This window comes from Lacerta agilis, chromosome 8 (assembly GCF_009819535.1).
Source record: "Lacerta agilis isolate rLacAgi1 chromosome 8, rLacAgi1.pri, whole genome shotgun sequence".
Classification (NCBI taxonomy): domain Eukaryota; kingdom Metazoa; phylum Chordata; class Lepidosauria; order Squamata; family Lacertidae; genus Lacerta; species Lacerta agilis.
The window spans coordinates 78,371,632-78,386,805 of NC_046319.1; the positions used below are offsets into that span (position 1 = coordinate 78,371,632).

The window sequence follows — 15,174 nt, forward strand, 5'->3', positions numbered from 1 at the left end:
AAACCAGGCAACTTTAGATTTAGCTTTAAAAATCTCGGCTGAATACCCCGAACCAATCTTGGTAGTTTCAGGAGTATCATGCCTCGACAACTACTGGATTACAGGACTCTTTGTAAAGTGATATTTTAAGCTGTAAGGGAGTCTCCACTAGGAGACATTGCTCTGTAGTATCCTGGCTTCCATACAGGCAGGTTCTTCCCCTGGTATAATTTCCCACAATCTCCTCTGTTGGCTCCTCCGCAGTCAATGTCCCCCATGGTTGGGCCTTGAACAATTGATTGGGTGGTGGCAGTCACAGTTTCCTGAACAGCACCGGGGGACTGATCAGAGCAGCCATGTTAATTCTCCACACTACATTGAGGGCAGGGGATCATGGGAAATTAAAATGGCGGCTCCCAAACCCAGCTGTCTGCTGGCGTACTGGATTTTTTTTTGAGGGGAGCTGTTTTTGCTTTATTATGTATTTTATGTTTTCATTTTTTTTCCTGTTGTGAACTGCCCTGTGATCTTTGGATGAAGGGCGGCATACAAATAAAATAAAAAAAATAAAAATAAAAAATAAAAAAATAAAATAAAATAAAATAAAATAAAAGGCAGTTGTGCCTGAGGGTGTAAGCATACTGATGCTAGGACTGCTCAGGTGTCTGATAAGAAGGTCAGTAAGGGTAGAAAAAGGGTCAAAGACAATATTCCAGGTAGGGTCAAAAAAATAAAGCAATAGAGGTGGAAGGGTTGTATACCAATATGAGAGGCAGCCAGATTGTATTTTTCACTTTCAGGTAAGAAATAGAACTGGTCATGAGGTGATGTCTCTTATTGTGGCATTTCGTGGCATCCCAATCTGCATAACAATCATGTAAGCTCCTGATTTTTAACCAAGTCCTTGGGTTAAAAGCATTTTGTGTGTGTGTGTGTGTGTGTGTGTGTGTGTTTGTCAGGACACGTTTAAAAGGAACAGTCCTAAAATAACATTTTATACCCCGTTGGCTCAAAAGCCAGTGAAAACCGACTCTGCGCCCTCAAACACAACCCAGAATCCTTTGCGTTGTTCATGGCTTTTGAGGCAGACAAATCCACAAGGGAGCCTGCGCTCCCGGGAGGCAAGCAACCCCAACAGCACTGCTGTTATTTGTTGTTGTTATTATTATTCATACCTGATGCGCAGAGGCTCCAGGCGCCACAGTGAGCGAGCCTGGGAGCAGACGGCTCCGCCTTCGTAGTTCACCACCCTGTGGAAAAGGAAGATGTTCTGGGTAACTCTTCCACAAGCGGGGTTCAAAACCAGCCAGTTCAGTTACCAGGCATGGCAATAATGCCTCTTATTTATTTATTACAGCAGCCTCCGCCAACCTGATGCTGTCCAGATGTTTCCAGCTGCAATTCCAACCTTCCCCCAGCAAGTACAGCTGTAGGACACTGAGGCTGATGGGAACTGTAGTCCAGAGGACACCAGCTTGCCTTTATCTTTTCAGGGATAAAGGGTCTGAGTAAGAACTCGGTTATCGCACTGACCCTAAACAAAGTTCTCTGTGGATAGGAGGGGCATTCTCCCCCACAGCCCTTGCAGCAGGGCACTTTTGGGTCACAGGGACTTCTGGGTGTAGAAGCATGAAAGGGGAGTGGATAAGAAAGGGAATGTTTTCCTTTTCTTCTCCTTCACCTCGAAAACCCACCTCTTCCGCAAACATGTTGGCCCACTCACTCCTCTCTGTCTCTCCCCACCCCCTAGCAAATCAAATCTTAAATATTTGCAACTTCCTCCATGCCAAGACCTGGATATGCTCAACTGGTAGAGCATGGGATTCTTAATCTCGGGGTCGTGGGTTCGAGCCCCAAGTTGGGCTAAAAGTCTCCTGCATTGCAGGGGGGTTGGGCCAGATGACCCTCGTGGTCCCTTCCAAGTCCACAATTCTCTAACAACACTGGGGTGCTTTGCAGGGCTGATGTTACTCAGGCTCCCCCAACCACAAGCGCTACCCCTCCAGCAATACAAACGACAGGCCTCCATTCCATTAGCAGAGTGTCTTTTAAAAATGTTTACATACTCAGCGGGCGAAGGAGGGGAATAACAAAATGCTTGCATTGAATTAAAAGCTGAGTTAGAGAGAGCATGAACTTTCTTTGCCGTGATCTTTTACTTTTGGTTAGAGACGCTCCCCCCCCCCAAGTAACAGTTGCGCTCGAAGTCTGCATGTTCTTCCCCTCTGTTATCCCCTCCCGCTTTCTGTTCACTATTTGGGGGAGAGGCTTCTCTCTCATCCCCCCTTTCTTTTGTCCCCCTTTCTCTTTAAAGTGTCTGATGCTACAGAGAGAGAGTGAGCCATGTCGCAGTGCTCCGTGTGTGTTTATATGTAAATAAAGTAGATTAGCCAAAATGCTGAGTTGCTGAGTTCTGTTACGCAACTGCGCAAACTCTGCGGATCCGTAAGTGTGCTAATGCTACTTGGCATCAGTCGCTGTGATGTTCAGGCTGAAGAAAGCTTTTGAAGCTCCTGAACGATCGCCCAGGAGGGAGGGAACATGCCAGTTGGGCATGTGTCTCTGCCAGGGTCCTACTCATGTGTAGGAAATCCTAACACCTTTATGCTGACAACCCCCGCACGGTATGCCCACCTGCGTTGCTCTTCATTCTGGTCCGTGGTGGAGATGGTGAGGCATTCGTCCATATGGCCGTGGAAGAGGCGCATAACATGGCCTCCAGTCACATACCCTGCGTGGACCACCCAAAAAATAGGGATTAGAGAGTGTGGGATCACAAGCAGAGCGAGGAAGCTAGTACTCCGGGGTGCGCATTGCAAATGCATGATGTACATTGCTTTTGCTTGCGTCATCTCAAGCCACATTCCCTCTGTACATTTAAAGAGCTATGGTGCCACTTTAAACTGTTGTGGCTTCCTGAAAATAATTCTGGGAGCTGTAGTTGGTTAAGGGCGCCCAGAGTTGTTAGGAGGCCCCTGTTCCTCTGCCAGGGCTACAATTTCCAGAGTTCCCCCGGAAGAGGGATTGTTAAGCCACTCTGTACTTAAAGCTCTATGAGGGGGGATAGGGGTTCTCCTAAGAGCTCTCAGTGATGAGAAACACAATACAGCTCCCATAATTCTTTGGGGGGAACCATTTATTGTGTGAATGCGGCCTGAGTAAGCCTTATCATAGTCCGGTAACATAGGCAGAGACTGGATAAATCCTGTTCCCTCCATTTCTCAATTTTCCAGTGCTGTGCTTAGTTCTCCGCATTTCCACATCAGTTTACAATTTATTTATTTTTCAAAAGCCCTCATGAAAATTCATCAGAATTCCAGCATGCAATTTCTACTAACACGCATTCTTTTTGTAAGCAATCTTCCCTAACGTAACATAACTTTTGGGGTGCCGTTTTCTTCTAATATATGCAGCTCCATTCACATTTCCCCCTCACGTGCACCTTTTCTGGGCTGGAAAACTGCATCACAAAATTCGGGGCAGCGTGAATTCCAAGGCACAACTGTGCATTGTTCCAAGAGGTATGAATTTGGTAGGTTTGTGTGAATGGCGTTGTCACCTCCATCTAAATGCAACGAGGCCTGGGGTTCCTCAGTGGTCTGCCATCTAGGCACTGACCAGACCGGGACCTCCATAGCTTCAGCAAGGTGGCTGCGTCATGTGGCCTCAAACCACACCCTAAGGAATCAAATACCTTCCTCGCAGCCTGAGCAGATTGGGTTCATGTTCCAAAGTGTTTGCATGAAGGAGGCATCTGCCTGGAGCTCTCCACTGGCTGTAGACAGGTGCTGGAGGAGAACAAGGACATTGTTGAGACACAGGAGAGCAGAAGAAACAAAGCAAGCGAGGAGTGAGATCAGGGGCTTAATAGTCCCCACGGATTTATGGAATCATAGAATTGTAGAGTTGGAAGTGACCCCAAGGGTCCTCTAGTCCAGTCTTCCTCAACCTCGGCCCTCCAGATGTTTTTGGCCTACAACTCCCATGATCCCTAGCTAGCAGGACCAGTGGTCAGGTATGATGGGAATTGTAGCAATAGGGCTTTCCTCCCTCCTGCAACACTGCATGTCCTCCCCAAAAGGGGGGGGGGTTAGAAGAACCCCCATAACAGGTAAAGGTAAAGGTAAAGGACCCCTGGACGGTTAAGTCCAGTCAAATGCAACTATAGGGTTGTGGCGCTCATCTTGCTTTCAGGCCAAGGGAGCCAGCATTTGTCCGCAGACAGCTTTCCGGGTCATGTGGCCAGCAGGACTAAACCGCTTCTGGTGCAACAGGACACCGTGACGGAAACCAGAGTGTATGGGAATGCAGTTTACCTTCCTGCTGCAGTGGTACTTATTTATCTACTTGCATTTGGTGTGCTTTCGAACTGTTAGGTTGGCAGGAACTAGGACAGAGCAATGGGAGCTCACTCCATTGCGGGGATTCAAACCGCCAACCTTCTGATTGGCAAGCCCAAGAGGCTCAGTGGTTTAGAGAGGGGAGGAAGCATGTCCTCCCACAGACAGACAGATAGATACACACACACACTCACCAGGTACCGCTCAGAGGAGACGCTGACAAGGATGAGGTCATCACCCACGCGAACCTTCTCCCCTTCTGATCGCTGCTTGGAGGCAGGGTGGATGGTCCACCAACAGGCTTCCCCTAGTGGTGAGAGAGATTGTGGGCATACGTCTACGAGAAACTAGCTACGTTCCTTTATTTGCTCTGGGGTCACATCAGACAGGCACCTACAGTATCGGCATTTAGGTGGGCTGCTTCAGATTCATCTGTTCACCTGGGTCAGTGGTTCCCAAAATGGGCGTTACTGCCCCCTGGGAGGTGGTGGCATTACCTGGGGGGGGGTACTAAGAGGCAAGGGGGAGGCAGGGAGGCACTGGAGGGGGAAATTACTAAGAAAAGCTGGCATCTGTGGATCAAGTTCATCAACTAAACCGAATAGTTTTAACTGGATTTTGAATAAATTTGCAATTAATTGTTACGGCTTTGAATTTTATTGTGTTACTATCTACCTAAGTGGGTCATGCAAACTGCTGTTCCGAATGTTTTTAGAGGCTAGGGTAAGGGGCACAGGGAATGGGTTTATGGGAAAATAGTGGGGTGGCTAGAAAAAAGTTTAGGAACCACTTTCCTCACGTTTTCCCTGAGGGGGCGATCCAGCTATATTTGATGCATCAAGCTGATTTGCTGATTTGTACTTGTTTGATTGATGAGGTTTTATCGGGTGAAAGTGCAACATAAATTATGCAAATTGATCAGCTTGCATAATTTATGTCTCACATTGGCCCAATAACATTTCATTAAAGGCTGCTCAATTTGCATCATGTAGCCAGGTCACAGAATTATCCCCCCCCCCCCACCCATCAGCGCAGAATTTCAGTTGTCTGCGTGCAGATTTGTTTTGTTCTGTGTTTGCACGGAGTGGGACTTTACCCCTCTGAGACTCGACACAGTAGTCCCTTTGCCACTGAACGGTGCCTGGAATGTAGAATGAGCTAGGAACATTCTCCTCCTCTCCCCCCGCTGCAAACAAAAACACCCACAAGGTGCCAATTCCCTGGAGTGCAAAATCACACACCTGTTGCATCCTCCTGAAGGCCCACGTCAAAGGCAAGTTTATCCGTCAGGGAGCGGGATGTGGTTAGGCAGCTCAAATACTGCAAATCGGGAAGGAAAGAAGATCATCCACCCCGGTTTCTGCACCTTAAAATTGCAGCTTTAAGATGTAACTTTATAAACGCACGTAGATAGATGTGTGGCCATAATCTTTTGCGCCAAAGGAAGTACACTGTAATGAATCCAAATAAGAACTCTGGCCTAAAGTTTTAACCAAAAAAACTTAAACTTAAACGCCAGAAAAACACAGCAAAACTTCTTCTAAGACACTATATCCTTCTACGAATCAAAGAAACAGACACCATATATATTTTTCATATACTTCTATCATAAAAAACAAGCTGAAGAAGGCTTCCATGCCGAAACGGGGCCCTGTCCTAGTCTCCCTGGTTACATCTGACACGTATTTGAGAAGCCTTGACATCTAGCTCCAGAAGACTTCAAGGAAAATTTCCATATAAAACTATTTTATGTTTAAGACTGTAATTCTTTACAGAATTGATATTACATTTGGAATTACGAGTAAACGTATGCTTTTTGGTTAAAACTTTAGGCCAGAGTTCTTATTTGGATTCATTACAGTGTATCTGGCAATAAGAACTCCAACTTCTTTTACGATTACCAAAGGAAGTACAGGCAACTCCCGACTCGTGTGAGATCAGCACATGCATAGCAACCAGAAACACAACCCCCGTGCAAGTTGCCTATAGTGCAGAGAGCATGGGCTGCTGAAAACAAGAGGTCAAGAAGAAGAAGAGTTTGGATTTGATATCCCGCTTTATCACTACCCGAAGGAGTCTCAAAGCGGCTAACAACCTCCTTTCCCTTCCTCCGCCACAACAAACCCTCTGTGAGGTGAGTGGGGCTGAGAGACTTCAGAGAAGTGTGACTAGCCCAAGGTCACCCAGCAGCTGCATGTGGAGGAGCGGGGAATCAAACCCAGTTCACCAGATTACAAGTCCACTGCTCTTAACCACTACACCAATACAATGGGGTGCTGCTTGCTGCTGACCAACACAAGGCAAATATGGCCTCCTTGTGTGTTTTAATTAAGGATGCTCTAAGACAGCCTTTATCGGCCTTGGGTCCCCAGGCGTTTTTGGCCTACAATTCCCATCACCCCTAGGTAGCAGGACCAGTGGTCAGGGATGATGGGAGTTGTAGGCCAAAAACATCTGGGGACCCAAGGTTGAGAAAGGCTGCTCTAAGGTCATTGTGTGTTTTAATTGCGGGTTGATCCTATGGTTGCGAACAGCTCAGAAGTCATTTTGGCAGATGATGACTGCATATTTATTAATTAATTAATAACAACCACAGCAATAACAAAGCGGGAATGGGGAAATGCAACCATCATTCCCCGATCATTATCGCCCGCGCCGGCTGGGGTTGATGGGAGTTGGAGTCCAAGAAGATCTTCCTCTCCCCTCAAGCATGTAAGGTCACTTCAAGGAATAATTCCAGCAGTAAATCAGCGGTGGCAAGCGAATGCACACTCGATTTCAAGGGTGACCATTCAAGGACCAGCTCTACACACACACACACCCTAGGAATGTTGACACAGAAGGAAATTGCAACCGGCACCACGGCACCCCGGGTGACCTCAGCTTCTTGACTTAGAATTTATATCTGTCCTCCAGAACGCCGCTCAGCCTTTTTGCCTTGGCCGAGAAATGTGCCCACCACCTCCTAAAACCCCTTTTGGGATTCCTTGCAATTTCTGCATCCCGGGAGGGGAACACATGACACATGCTTGAAAATAAATCTGCTTGGCTCAGGGATGACAGGGACGCGGAACACAAAATGGCTGGGGAGCAGCTGCGTCTTCCCTGCCCCCACCGGCCTTTGGAGTTCAAGACACACAACTTTCCCCGATTCCTCTCCCGCTTACCATGCCGCTGTGGGAATGCCGGAGAAGAATAGCGTGTCCGTACAGGAGTGTCCGATGTCCGCCACCTTGAGAGGACTGGGGGGGGGTGACAGGGCAAAAGAGAAAGCCAAGTCAGTCTGTGAACTGGACAATCCCACCCAGAGCACCCTCATCCCCACCCCTCAGCAAATACAAGTGGCTGACACCTTTCCTTAAGGCAGCCTTGACCAACCTGGGGCTTCCCAGGTGTTTTGGACTACAATTCCCATCAGCCCCAGCTGTCGCCCCAGGTTGGCCAAAGGTTCCTGAAGGGCCTACTGGAATGCACTCCAAAAGTGGCTCACTGGATCCCAGACCTTGGCAAAACAGAGACCAAGAAATGGAAGGCTTGCATAAGGCCTAACTTCTGAAAACGGAGTTGTGAAAACAACTCCAAGCAAACATGCTCCATGTCTCAGCTTTTACACCCAGATGGGTGGGGCATCAATAATACAACAACAACAACAACAACAACAACAACAACGACAACAACAACAACAACAACAACAACAACAACAGTTGTGCAGTAAAATAATAATAATAATAATAATAATAATAATAATAATAATAATAATAATAATAATAATAATAATTTATTATTATTATTATTATTATTATTATTATTATTATTATTAAACATAGAAGATGGCAAAAAGCAGGCCAAGAAAATTATGGCATGACCTGGAGAATGGGTGGACACAAAGGACCTGTTTGAACCAGGAATTTTACCTCACAACTGCACTTGACGTGAGGTAAAATTCTCCTCAACAGGGCAGTGTGACAATCAGCTTACCACACGGCCCTGTCCACACCATAGTAAAACACCGCTTCATCCCCCACAATCTATCCCCACACGAAGAACCCATTTTATCTCCTGAAGAGATTTCCAGCACTGAATAATTTCTTCGGAGCCATTTCTTCCAAAAGGACCCAGCGGGGAACAAGGCAGAGTCGCATCCACTGTCCGTAGGATTTGCTTATGGGCCTCAAAAAGCGTTCAGCAAGGAACAGCTTCCTGGTTCTCTTGCACATGTGTACAGCCATACTTGCCAAGCCCAAAGGTGGTGGCTGCCATTTGCAAAGACTCTTCTCATTATATATATATATATATATATATATATATATATATATAGCCACCGTTACGAGGCATTACAACGGATCTGGCATTTCACTGGCATCTGTTTTTGTCGTGATTAAAAAACAATAGCCATTCTTACTGCAGTTCATACCTATATATATATCTATATAGGGTTGTATCCCGTCAAGTTTTCTTTGGAGCAGACCCATTGAGAGGAATGAATCTATGTTAGGCATGGGCACCCACTTCAACAAGTCGGCTCTTAACGTTGGATGCAGCCCATAGTCAATATATAATGGGCCATGCCACAACAATATATACAGTCCCTTCTACAGGCTGCTGTAAATATGGTAATAATCGCATAGACCCCTTTGCTATGCTATTTATAGCCATAGTTGCCATTGTATATATCTGCAGTATAAATGACCCTAGGTTCATGGGTCATATTATTATTGCACATATATTGTACGTGTGTGTGTGTGTGTGTGTAAAAAACTGTATATATATATGGTCATTATTGCATGACTTGCCTTGCTGCAATAAATATTGTCAGAATGCATTTATACAGTGCTTTTTTCTAAAAAAAATGTTTAGGGGTACTCTCATTTTGACTCAAGAAAATCACCATTTTATAGTACAAAACGGGGAAAATATATAGAGTAAATGGACAAAAGTACAAAGATTCACAAAATGTTTTGGGGTATGCATTGTCAGGATGTCCCACACACATACGGCTGGCATGTTCCCTCCTTCCTGGGCGATCGTTTGGGAGCTTCAAAAGCATTCCTCAGCCCAAACATCACAGCGACTGATGCCAGAAGACATCAGCACATGCTCGGATCCACAGAGGTTTGCGCAGTTGCATAACAGAATTCAGCAACTCAGCATTTTGGCTAATCTACTTTATTTACATATAAACACACATGGAGCACTGCAACGTGGCTCCCTCTCTCTCTAGCATCAGACAGCAAAGAGAGAAAGGACAAAGGACAATAGTCCCACTTCAGGGAACACAGTAAGACAAACATCCTGTCTTCCGTCACTTCCCATTCCTGTGGAATCAAAACACATACCCAGTCATGTGATAGACAACAAACCCATGACTGCACAGGGGGAAAGAATCTCCAACATGCGTCCCACCTCCCCAGAAAAAAGCACTGCATTTATTTGCTACCATCAGGGCAAAGGTCATATTGCAGCAGCACAAATGGTCATGAATAACTGGACCGTGTTACTGCATTACATTCGGGATGGCACTGTGTGCCATGTTTCTGGTGGCCACAGCGCACCGTTTTCCCATTCTGAATTAAAATCGGAGGCACGCTTTCTCTTGCAGAAGAAAAGATTGACTCTTGGGTTTGTAAGAAGAGCGAATGCCATCAGTTTTAAAGTCATACTCAAATACAGTTAAAGCTTGGTTTTCCAGGGGAGGGCCTGCGATGCTCCGGTCATGCCTCCCCAAGCACAAACCTCAGGATGCAGCAAAACGGGCAACTCTCAGAGGAGGTTCATTCACTGCGCCCCATATATAGATGGACACACCAGTTGTCAGCCTCCGAGGGCGGACCGTGCTGGTGTGTCTCTGCAATGGGCGTGGACTGAACCATTTCTTCACACACGGATAGAATGATTTAAAGAGAGGCATGTCCAGGACCTTTCAGGAAACGCTTATTATTTCATCAATTTACTTTTTGCAGGGATCTGAAATCATGCACAATTTGGGAACAACTGCTGTGCAATCATTACAGCAGGTCTGTATTGCTGTGGTATGGACTTTTAACGACCTGGGCCTTAAAAACCATGTGATTACAGCACACGTGATGGTTACTGAGCAGTTTTAATTACTGCAGTTCACACGTCTATAGTGCTTCGTTTGGGCTGTATACCCAACCCCAGAAGCGAGGGAGCCCAACTTCCTGTTAAATTTCGCTCAATGCAGCATACTGGGTGTTATCCCATTTTAGCCCAATATATCAGGCAGGGAGCATGCCCCATGGTTTGGCATGACCCATGTAGGTGGCGCACAGCCAATGCCTCATGGGTGTTTCCCCATAATCCCCTGCGGAGGTCACATGATCACTGTCAGGCAGGCTGCATTCTGAGGTCATGGGACCAGGGAGGGAGGGCCACGGCCAACATTTTGCGGAGCAAGGGGGAGGGGCAAAGAATACAAGGCATCACAGGAGGGTGGGATGGAGAGTAGGCCCACTGCCCATCGTGGCTCCATCTTGTCTTGTAAGATCAAACACAACAAGATCCCAGCAACTTGCTCCATCTCACAGTGCAAAACACCTCAGCCGCTTCCAGACTGTCACTGTTTTGTGTGTGGGATTCAACCGCACACCTGCATAATTTCAGGCTGCACGGTTAAAGTGGATTTGGCACCCCTGTGCAACAAAGCAAATAAATAAGGAATCAGGGTTGGTTGGTAAGGGAAGTGACGGGGAAACGCACCGGGAAGTGTAGGAAAACCATTGCTTGATGTGATTAGGAAAACTGGCAAATGTGTCAGTTTTCGTTCCTCTTGGTTTCTCATTTTCCCGAGTTCAACCACTCCACATTTCTACATCAGTTTTTGAAACTGTTTTTAATGTCCACACGAAAATTCACCATAATTTAGTGTGGCTTTCCCTTAACACAGTGTTCCTCAACCTTGGGTCCCCAGATGTTTTTGGCCTACAACTCCCATCATCCATAGCTAGCAGGACCAGTGGTCATGGATGATGGGAGTTGTAGGCCGAAAACATCTGGGGACCCAAGGTTGGGGAACACTGCCTTAACACACACAATTTTGTACGCAATTTTGCCTAACTTGCACCTTTTTTGTGGCAAAACTACTTCCCCTAGTATACAGTGAATTTTTTGCATGCTATTTTCATCAATATATGTGTGCTTTATGCACACTCTAGCATAGAGTATGCATTTTTGTACACCTAAATCGGGGTAGTCAACCTTTTTATACCTACCGCCCACTAATGCATCTTTTTCGATGGTAAAATTTCCTTACCGCCCACCGGTGCTCGATGGAAGGAGGATTCAGTTTGTGCCGTAGAACCCCCTACCGCCCACCTAGAATCCTGAAACACCTACTAGTGGGCGGTAGGGACCAGGTTGACACACCCTGACCTAAACAGAGAGCTGCATTGCAAAATTCAGAGAAGTGTGAATTAAGTAGGTCCCCCTTCAAGGGAGAACAGAATTGGGCCCCATCCCCTAGACATGATGCTCTCTAACCTCCCTCCAAACAATTCGGGGGAAACACCCAGTAACCAATGGGTGCCGCCACAACCTTCCCACAAACACCGTGCACACAAATCAAGATGAGTGCTTGAAGGAAGAGGTCATCGGGAAGTGAACCACACTAGCTTTGACATACTGTGCTCCATCGCCAGCTTGCAACATAGGCCCCAGTGTGCAAGCCTCTCCCTGTTCACATGTAGGAACCATGCAATGAAGTGAGAAGAGGAAAAAAGATGGAGGAGTTTGGGTCGAGGAAGGAGTAACCACAGCCAAGGATGGAGAAGTCTAGTGGAAGAGGAAGTGTGCTGGAGAGATGGATCAAGGGATGAGGAGTTCGAAGGAGAGAGGGGGAGGGCAATTATTTAGAGGGAAAGGGGGTTCCACCTGGTTTCAATCATGGGAGAAAGACAAGAGACCCCTACTTGCCTCTCATTCAGCTCTCGTCTGGAAGGAGATTCCCAAAACTGAGCTATCCAACCTTGCACAACACTATAGACTTTAACAGGAACAGAATAAGATCAGATCAATGGTCCACCTAGTCCAGCATTCTGTTCTCAACCAGATGCGTTTTTGGGGAAACCTGGAAGAAGGACCCTAGGCAAAAGAGCCCTCTCCCCTCCTGTGGTTCCCAGCAACTGGTATTCAGAAGCATTGCTGCCGCCATTGTTATGGAGGCATAGCGCAGCCATCATGGCTAGTAGCCATTGATAGCCCTCCCCTCCATGACTTTTGCCGAATCTTCTTTCAAAGCCACTTGAGACGGTGGCCACCACTATGGGAGCAAGTTCCACAGTTTAGCTAGGGAACGCCACCTTCTTTGGACCGGAAATACAATACAGTTCCTTTGGAGGAGAAGAGAAGCTTGTTCATGCAAGGAGACATCGCTTGCTGCTCAAATGCAGCGGTACCTGAGCTCTATCGAATGGGAGAGGGTGTCAACGTAGGAACAATGAGTCAGACCGTTGGTCCAACCTGGCTCAGTGGTGTCTACACTGACTGGCAGCGTCTCTCTGGGCTTTCAGGCAAGGACCTCCAGCCCTACCTGGAGACCCCGGGCATTGAACTCGGGACCATCTGCATGCGAAGCTCTGCCGCTGAGCTACAGCCTTTCACCATACAGCAGAATTCCATGGACTTGGGAAAGAGGTGCCTAATGGTTTTTAAACCCCTTGAAGTGGATTGTTCATGCAAGAAACCCTTTCATGCTCTACGAAAGGATTTACTGATCCCACTTCTGTTCCTTTCGCAGCAGCCTGACCCACAGAAACTGAGCAACGAATCCTTTTTTCCCTTCACATGATAGCCATGTCGGGAAAAAGCTTCGGCTGTTGAATTTCTGTACGTCAAGACTGTCGCTAGAGATACAGGGTTGAAGCTGGTAGAAGAAGATGAAAAGCTCGCTCATCACCCAACCTAGTAACTGGGCATTGGTCCCATGGATAGAAATGGATAGGGGCATATCCATTTGCTTTCTCTTTTTTTAAAAGGTACCCATTTACTTTGGGGAGAGGGAAGGAGAGCTGGGGGGTTTATTGCATGTGGTCAAAATGAGGGAGATTGTGGTCTTTGTCGTGGGAGCCCGATAGAGGGCTGTGAAGTGGGATTTGCTTGGTTTTTGCAAGCGACCAAGATCGCTTGGTTTTTCCTAAGTCCCGCCACACACACCTGCTTCTGGCTAAGCATGGGGAGGTGGAAACCCCCCCCCCTCCGGGGGGGAAGAGGAGAGGAGACGGGCGTGCGCACACAGCAAAACACGGTCAGGGAGAAGGGGTTTAGAAAGGAAAGGTCACGGGTGGGTGTGGGATCACGGCAGCGAAGTCGGCACCTACCCACTTGTCCAAGTCAACACCCTAGAGGGTCAGCCAGCAGAATTGAGAAGCCAAAGGAAAGAAGAGGAAGAAAAGATAAACCACGCTTGATACTCAGACCACATGCCAAGCAAGGCGGGCACACAGCACGGCACCTGGAAGCCCTTGGCCGCCTCGGCTGGCATCGCAGAGACGCCACCCACCCTCTGCAGCCACACATACCTGCTCCAGGTGTCCCCCATTGCAGACGGGGCTCAGGCTGGCTCTTACCACATCCCCCCAAACGTGCATGCAGGGATCTTCTTAACCATAGCCACAGAGCACATAACCAGGTAATATTTAGAGACCGGTTGGAGGCTGTTGTGGGGTGAACTGGGAAGCCAGGCACCCGGGCGGCACCATAGTCCTGTTTAGGCCTCTTGTGCAAGGGGGTATGTGGGGAATGAGGCCACCACGTAACAGCCCCTCCGTTGAATTGCTAGCGGCCGGGCTCCTGCCACCCTTTGCAAGTTGGGGCTGAACACCTGCATAACCCTGCGGGACAGTCGGAATCCTAAAATGCGTGCGGGGTTTCTAGGACAAAGGGGCCCCCCCACCATGGAAACACTTAGGTCCAATATGTATGGCATGGGTAAAGAACCTCAGGCCCCCGGGGAATCATACGTGGCCCTCCAGTTCTCTCTACTTGGCCCCTGGGACTCTCTCCAAGCCACACACACACCGCCAGCCTTGCTTTTCAGTCTTTCCCTGGATGGGATGTGTCCTTGTGACTTTTGTTCGCCTGCATGAAGAGGGCATGTGAGCACATTCAGAAGCTCCTTTACTGTACAGAGGCCGAGTTTTACTTTCGTTGCTCCACTCCCCTTTTGCCTCTGGCCCCACCCACTGGCATGTGGTGGACCCTGGAAGGTTCTCCTGGAAGGAGGCAATGTGGCTCTCGGGTCGAAAAAAGTCCCTTGCCCCAACGCTTGATGACGTGGTGGGGCCATGATGTCTTTGTGTGCTCAGGGAGAAGGAACGTTAGCCGTACTTACATCAGAACCCACCTCCACGGTGTTGGCCAGCATTTCCTGAAGAGCTCGTACGGACAAGGACTGTTCCAGGCTGAAGCAGCATATGGCCAGATCTGGGGGGACTTTCTGTGTGTGTAGAAAACACAGGTTTGCTTGGTTTAAAAAAAAAATAAAAAATGGGCGGGTTGTGTTCCCGTATCATAATAATAAATTTATTATTTCAGTCACAGACCAGTTCCAGCTCACATACAATATCAGGGAAGCCATAAAACACGATAGGGATACATTTAAATTTGCAATTGGGTATAACAGGGACAATACAGATATAACAGCAGTTAAAAATTTGTAAGTTAAATCTTAATCACTAAAATATACCGGTAACCTAAAATGGTCATTTAAGGCCTTAGACGGCAAACTTTTTCAGGAGGGGGCCAGTCCACTGTCCCTCAGATTTGTGGGGGGCCGGACCCACCCCCTCCCAAAAGCACACACACCCCCGCCGATGCCACTCACACCGACGACGCCTTGTCT

At 47.5% G+C, this 15,174-nt stretch overlaps 1 protein-coding gene across 7 annotated transcripts in view; it reads right to left on the reverse strand.

Moving 5' to 3' along the window:
* RYR1 (ryanodine receptor 1) overlaps nucleotides 1-15,174 on the reverse strand; it is a 158,827-nt gene that overhangs the window by 116,514 nt on the left and 27,139 nt on the right. For 4 of the 7 annotated variants that reach the window (XM_033158474.1, XM_033158475.1, XM_033158473.1 and 1 more), the window contains exons 3-10: nucleotides 14,665-14,769; nucleotides 13,652-13,672; nucleotides 7,487-7,561; nucleotides 5,561-5,639; nucleotides 4,514-4,626; nucleotides 3,674-3,767; nucleotides 2,614-2,710; nucleotides 1,155-1,229 (exon numbers count right to left, since the gene is read on the reverse strand). In XM_033158474.1, the coding sequence (XP_033014365.1) occupies nucleotides 1,155-1,229; nucleotides 2,614-2,710; nucleotides 3,674-3,767; nucleotides 4,514-4,626; nucleotides 5,561-5,639; nucleotides 7,487-7,561; nucleotides 13,652-13,672; nucleotides 14,665-14,769 (659 nt within the window). The remainder of the gene's footprint in view (nucleotides 1-1,154; nucleotides 1,230-2,613; nucleotides 2,711-3,673; nucleotides 3,768-4,513; nucleotides 4,627-5,560; nucleotides 5,640-7,486; nucleotides 7,562-13,651; nucleotides 13,673-14,664; nucleotides 14,770-15,174) is intronic. The other 3 variants (XM_033158477.1, XM_033158479.1, XM_033158476.1) reach the window with 1 other exon arrangement.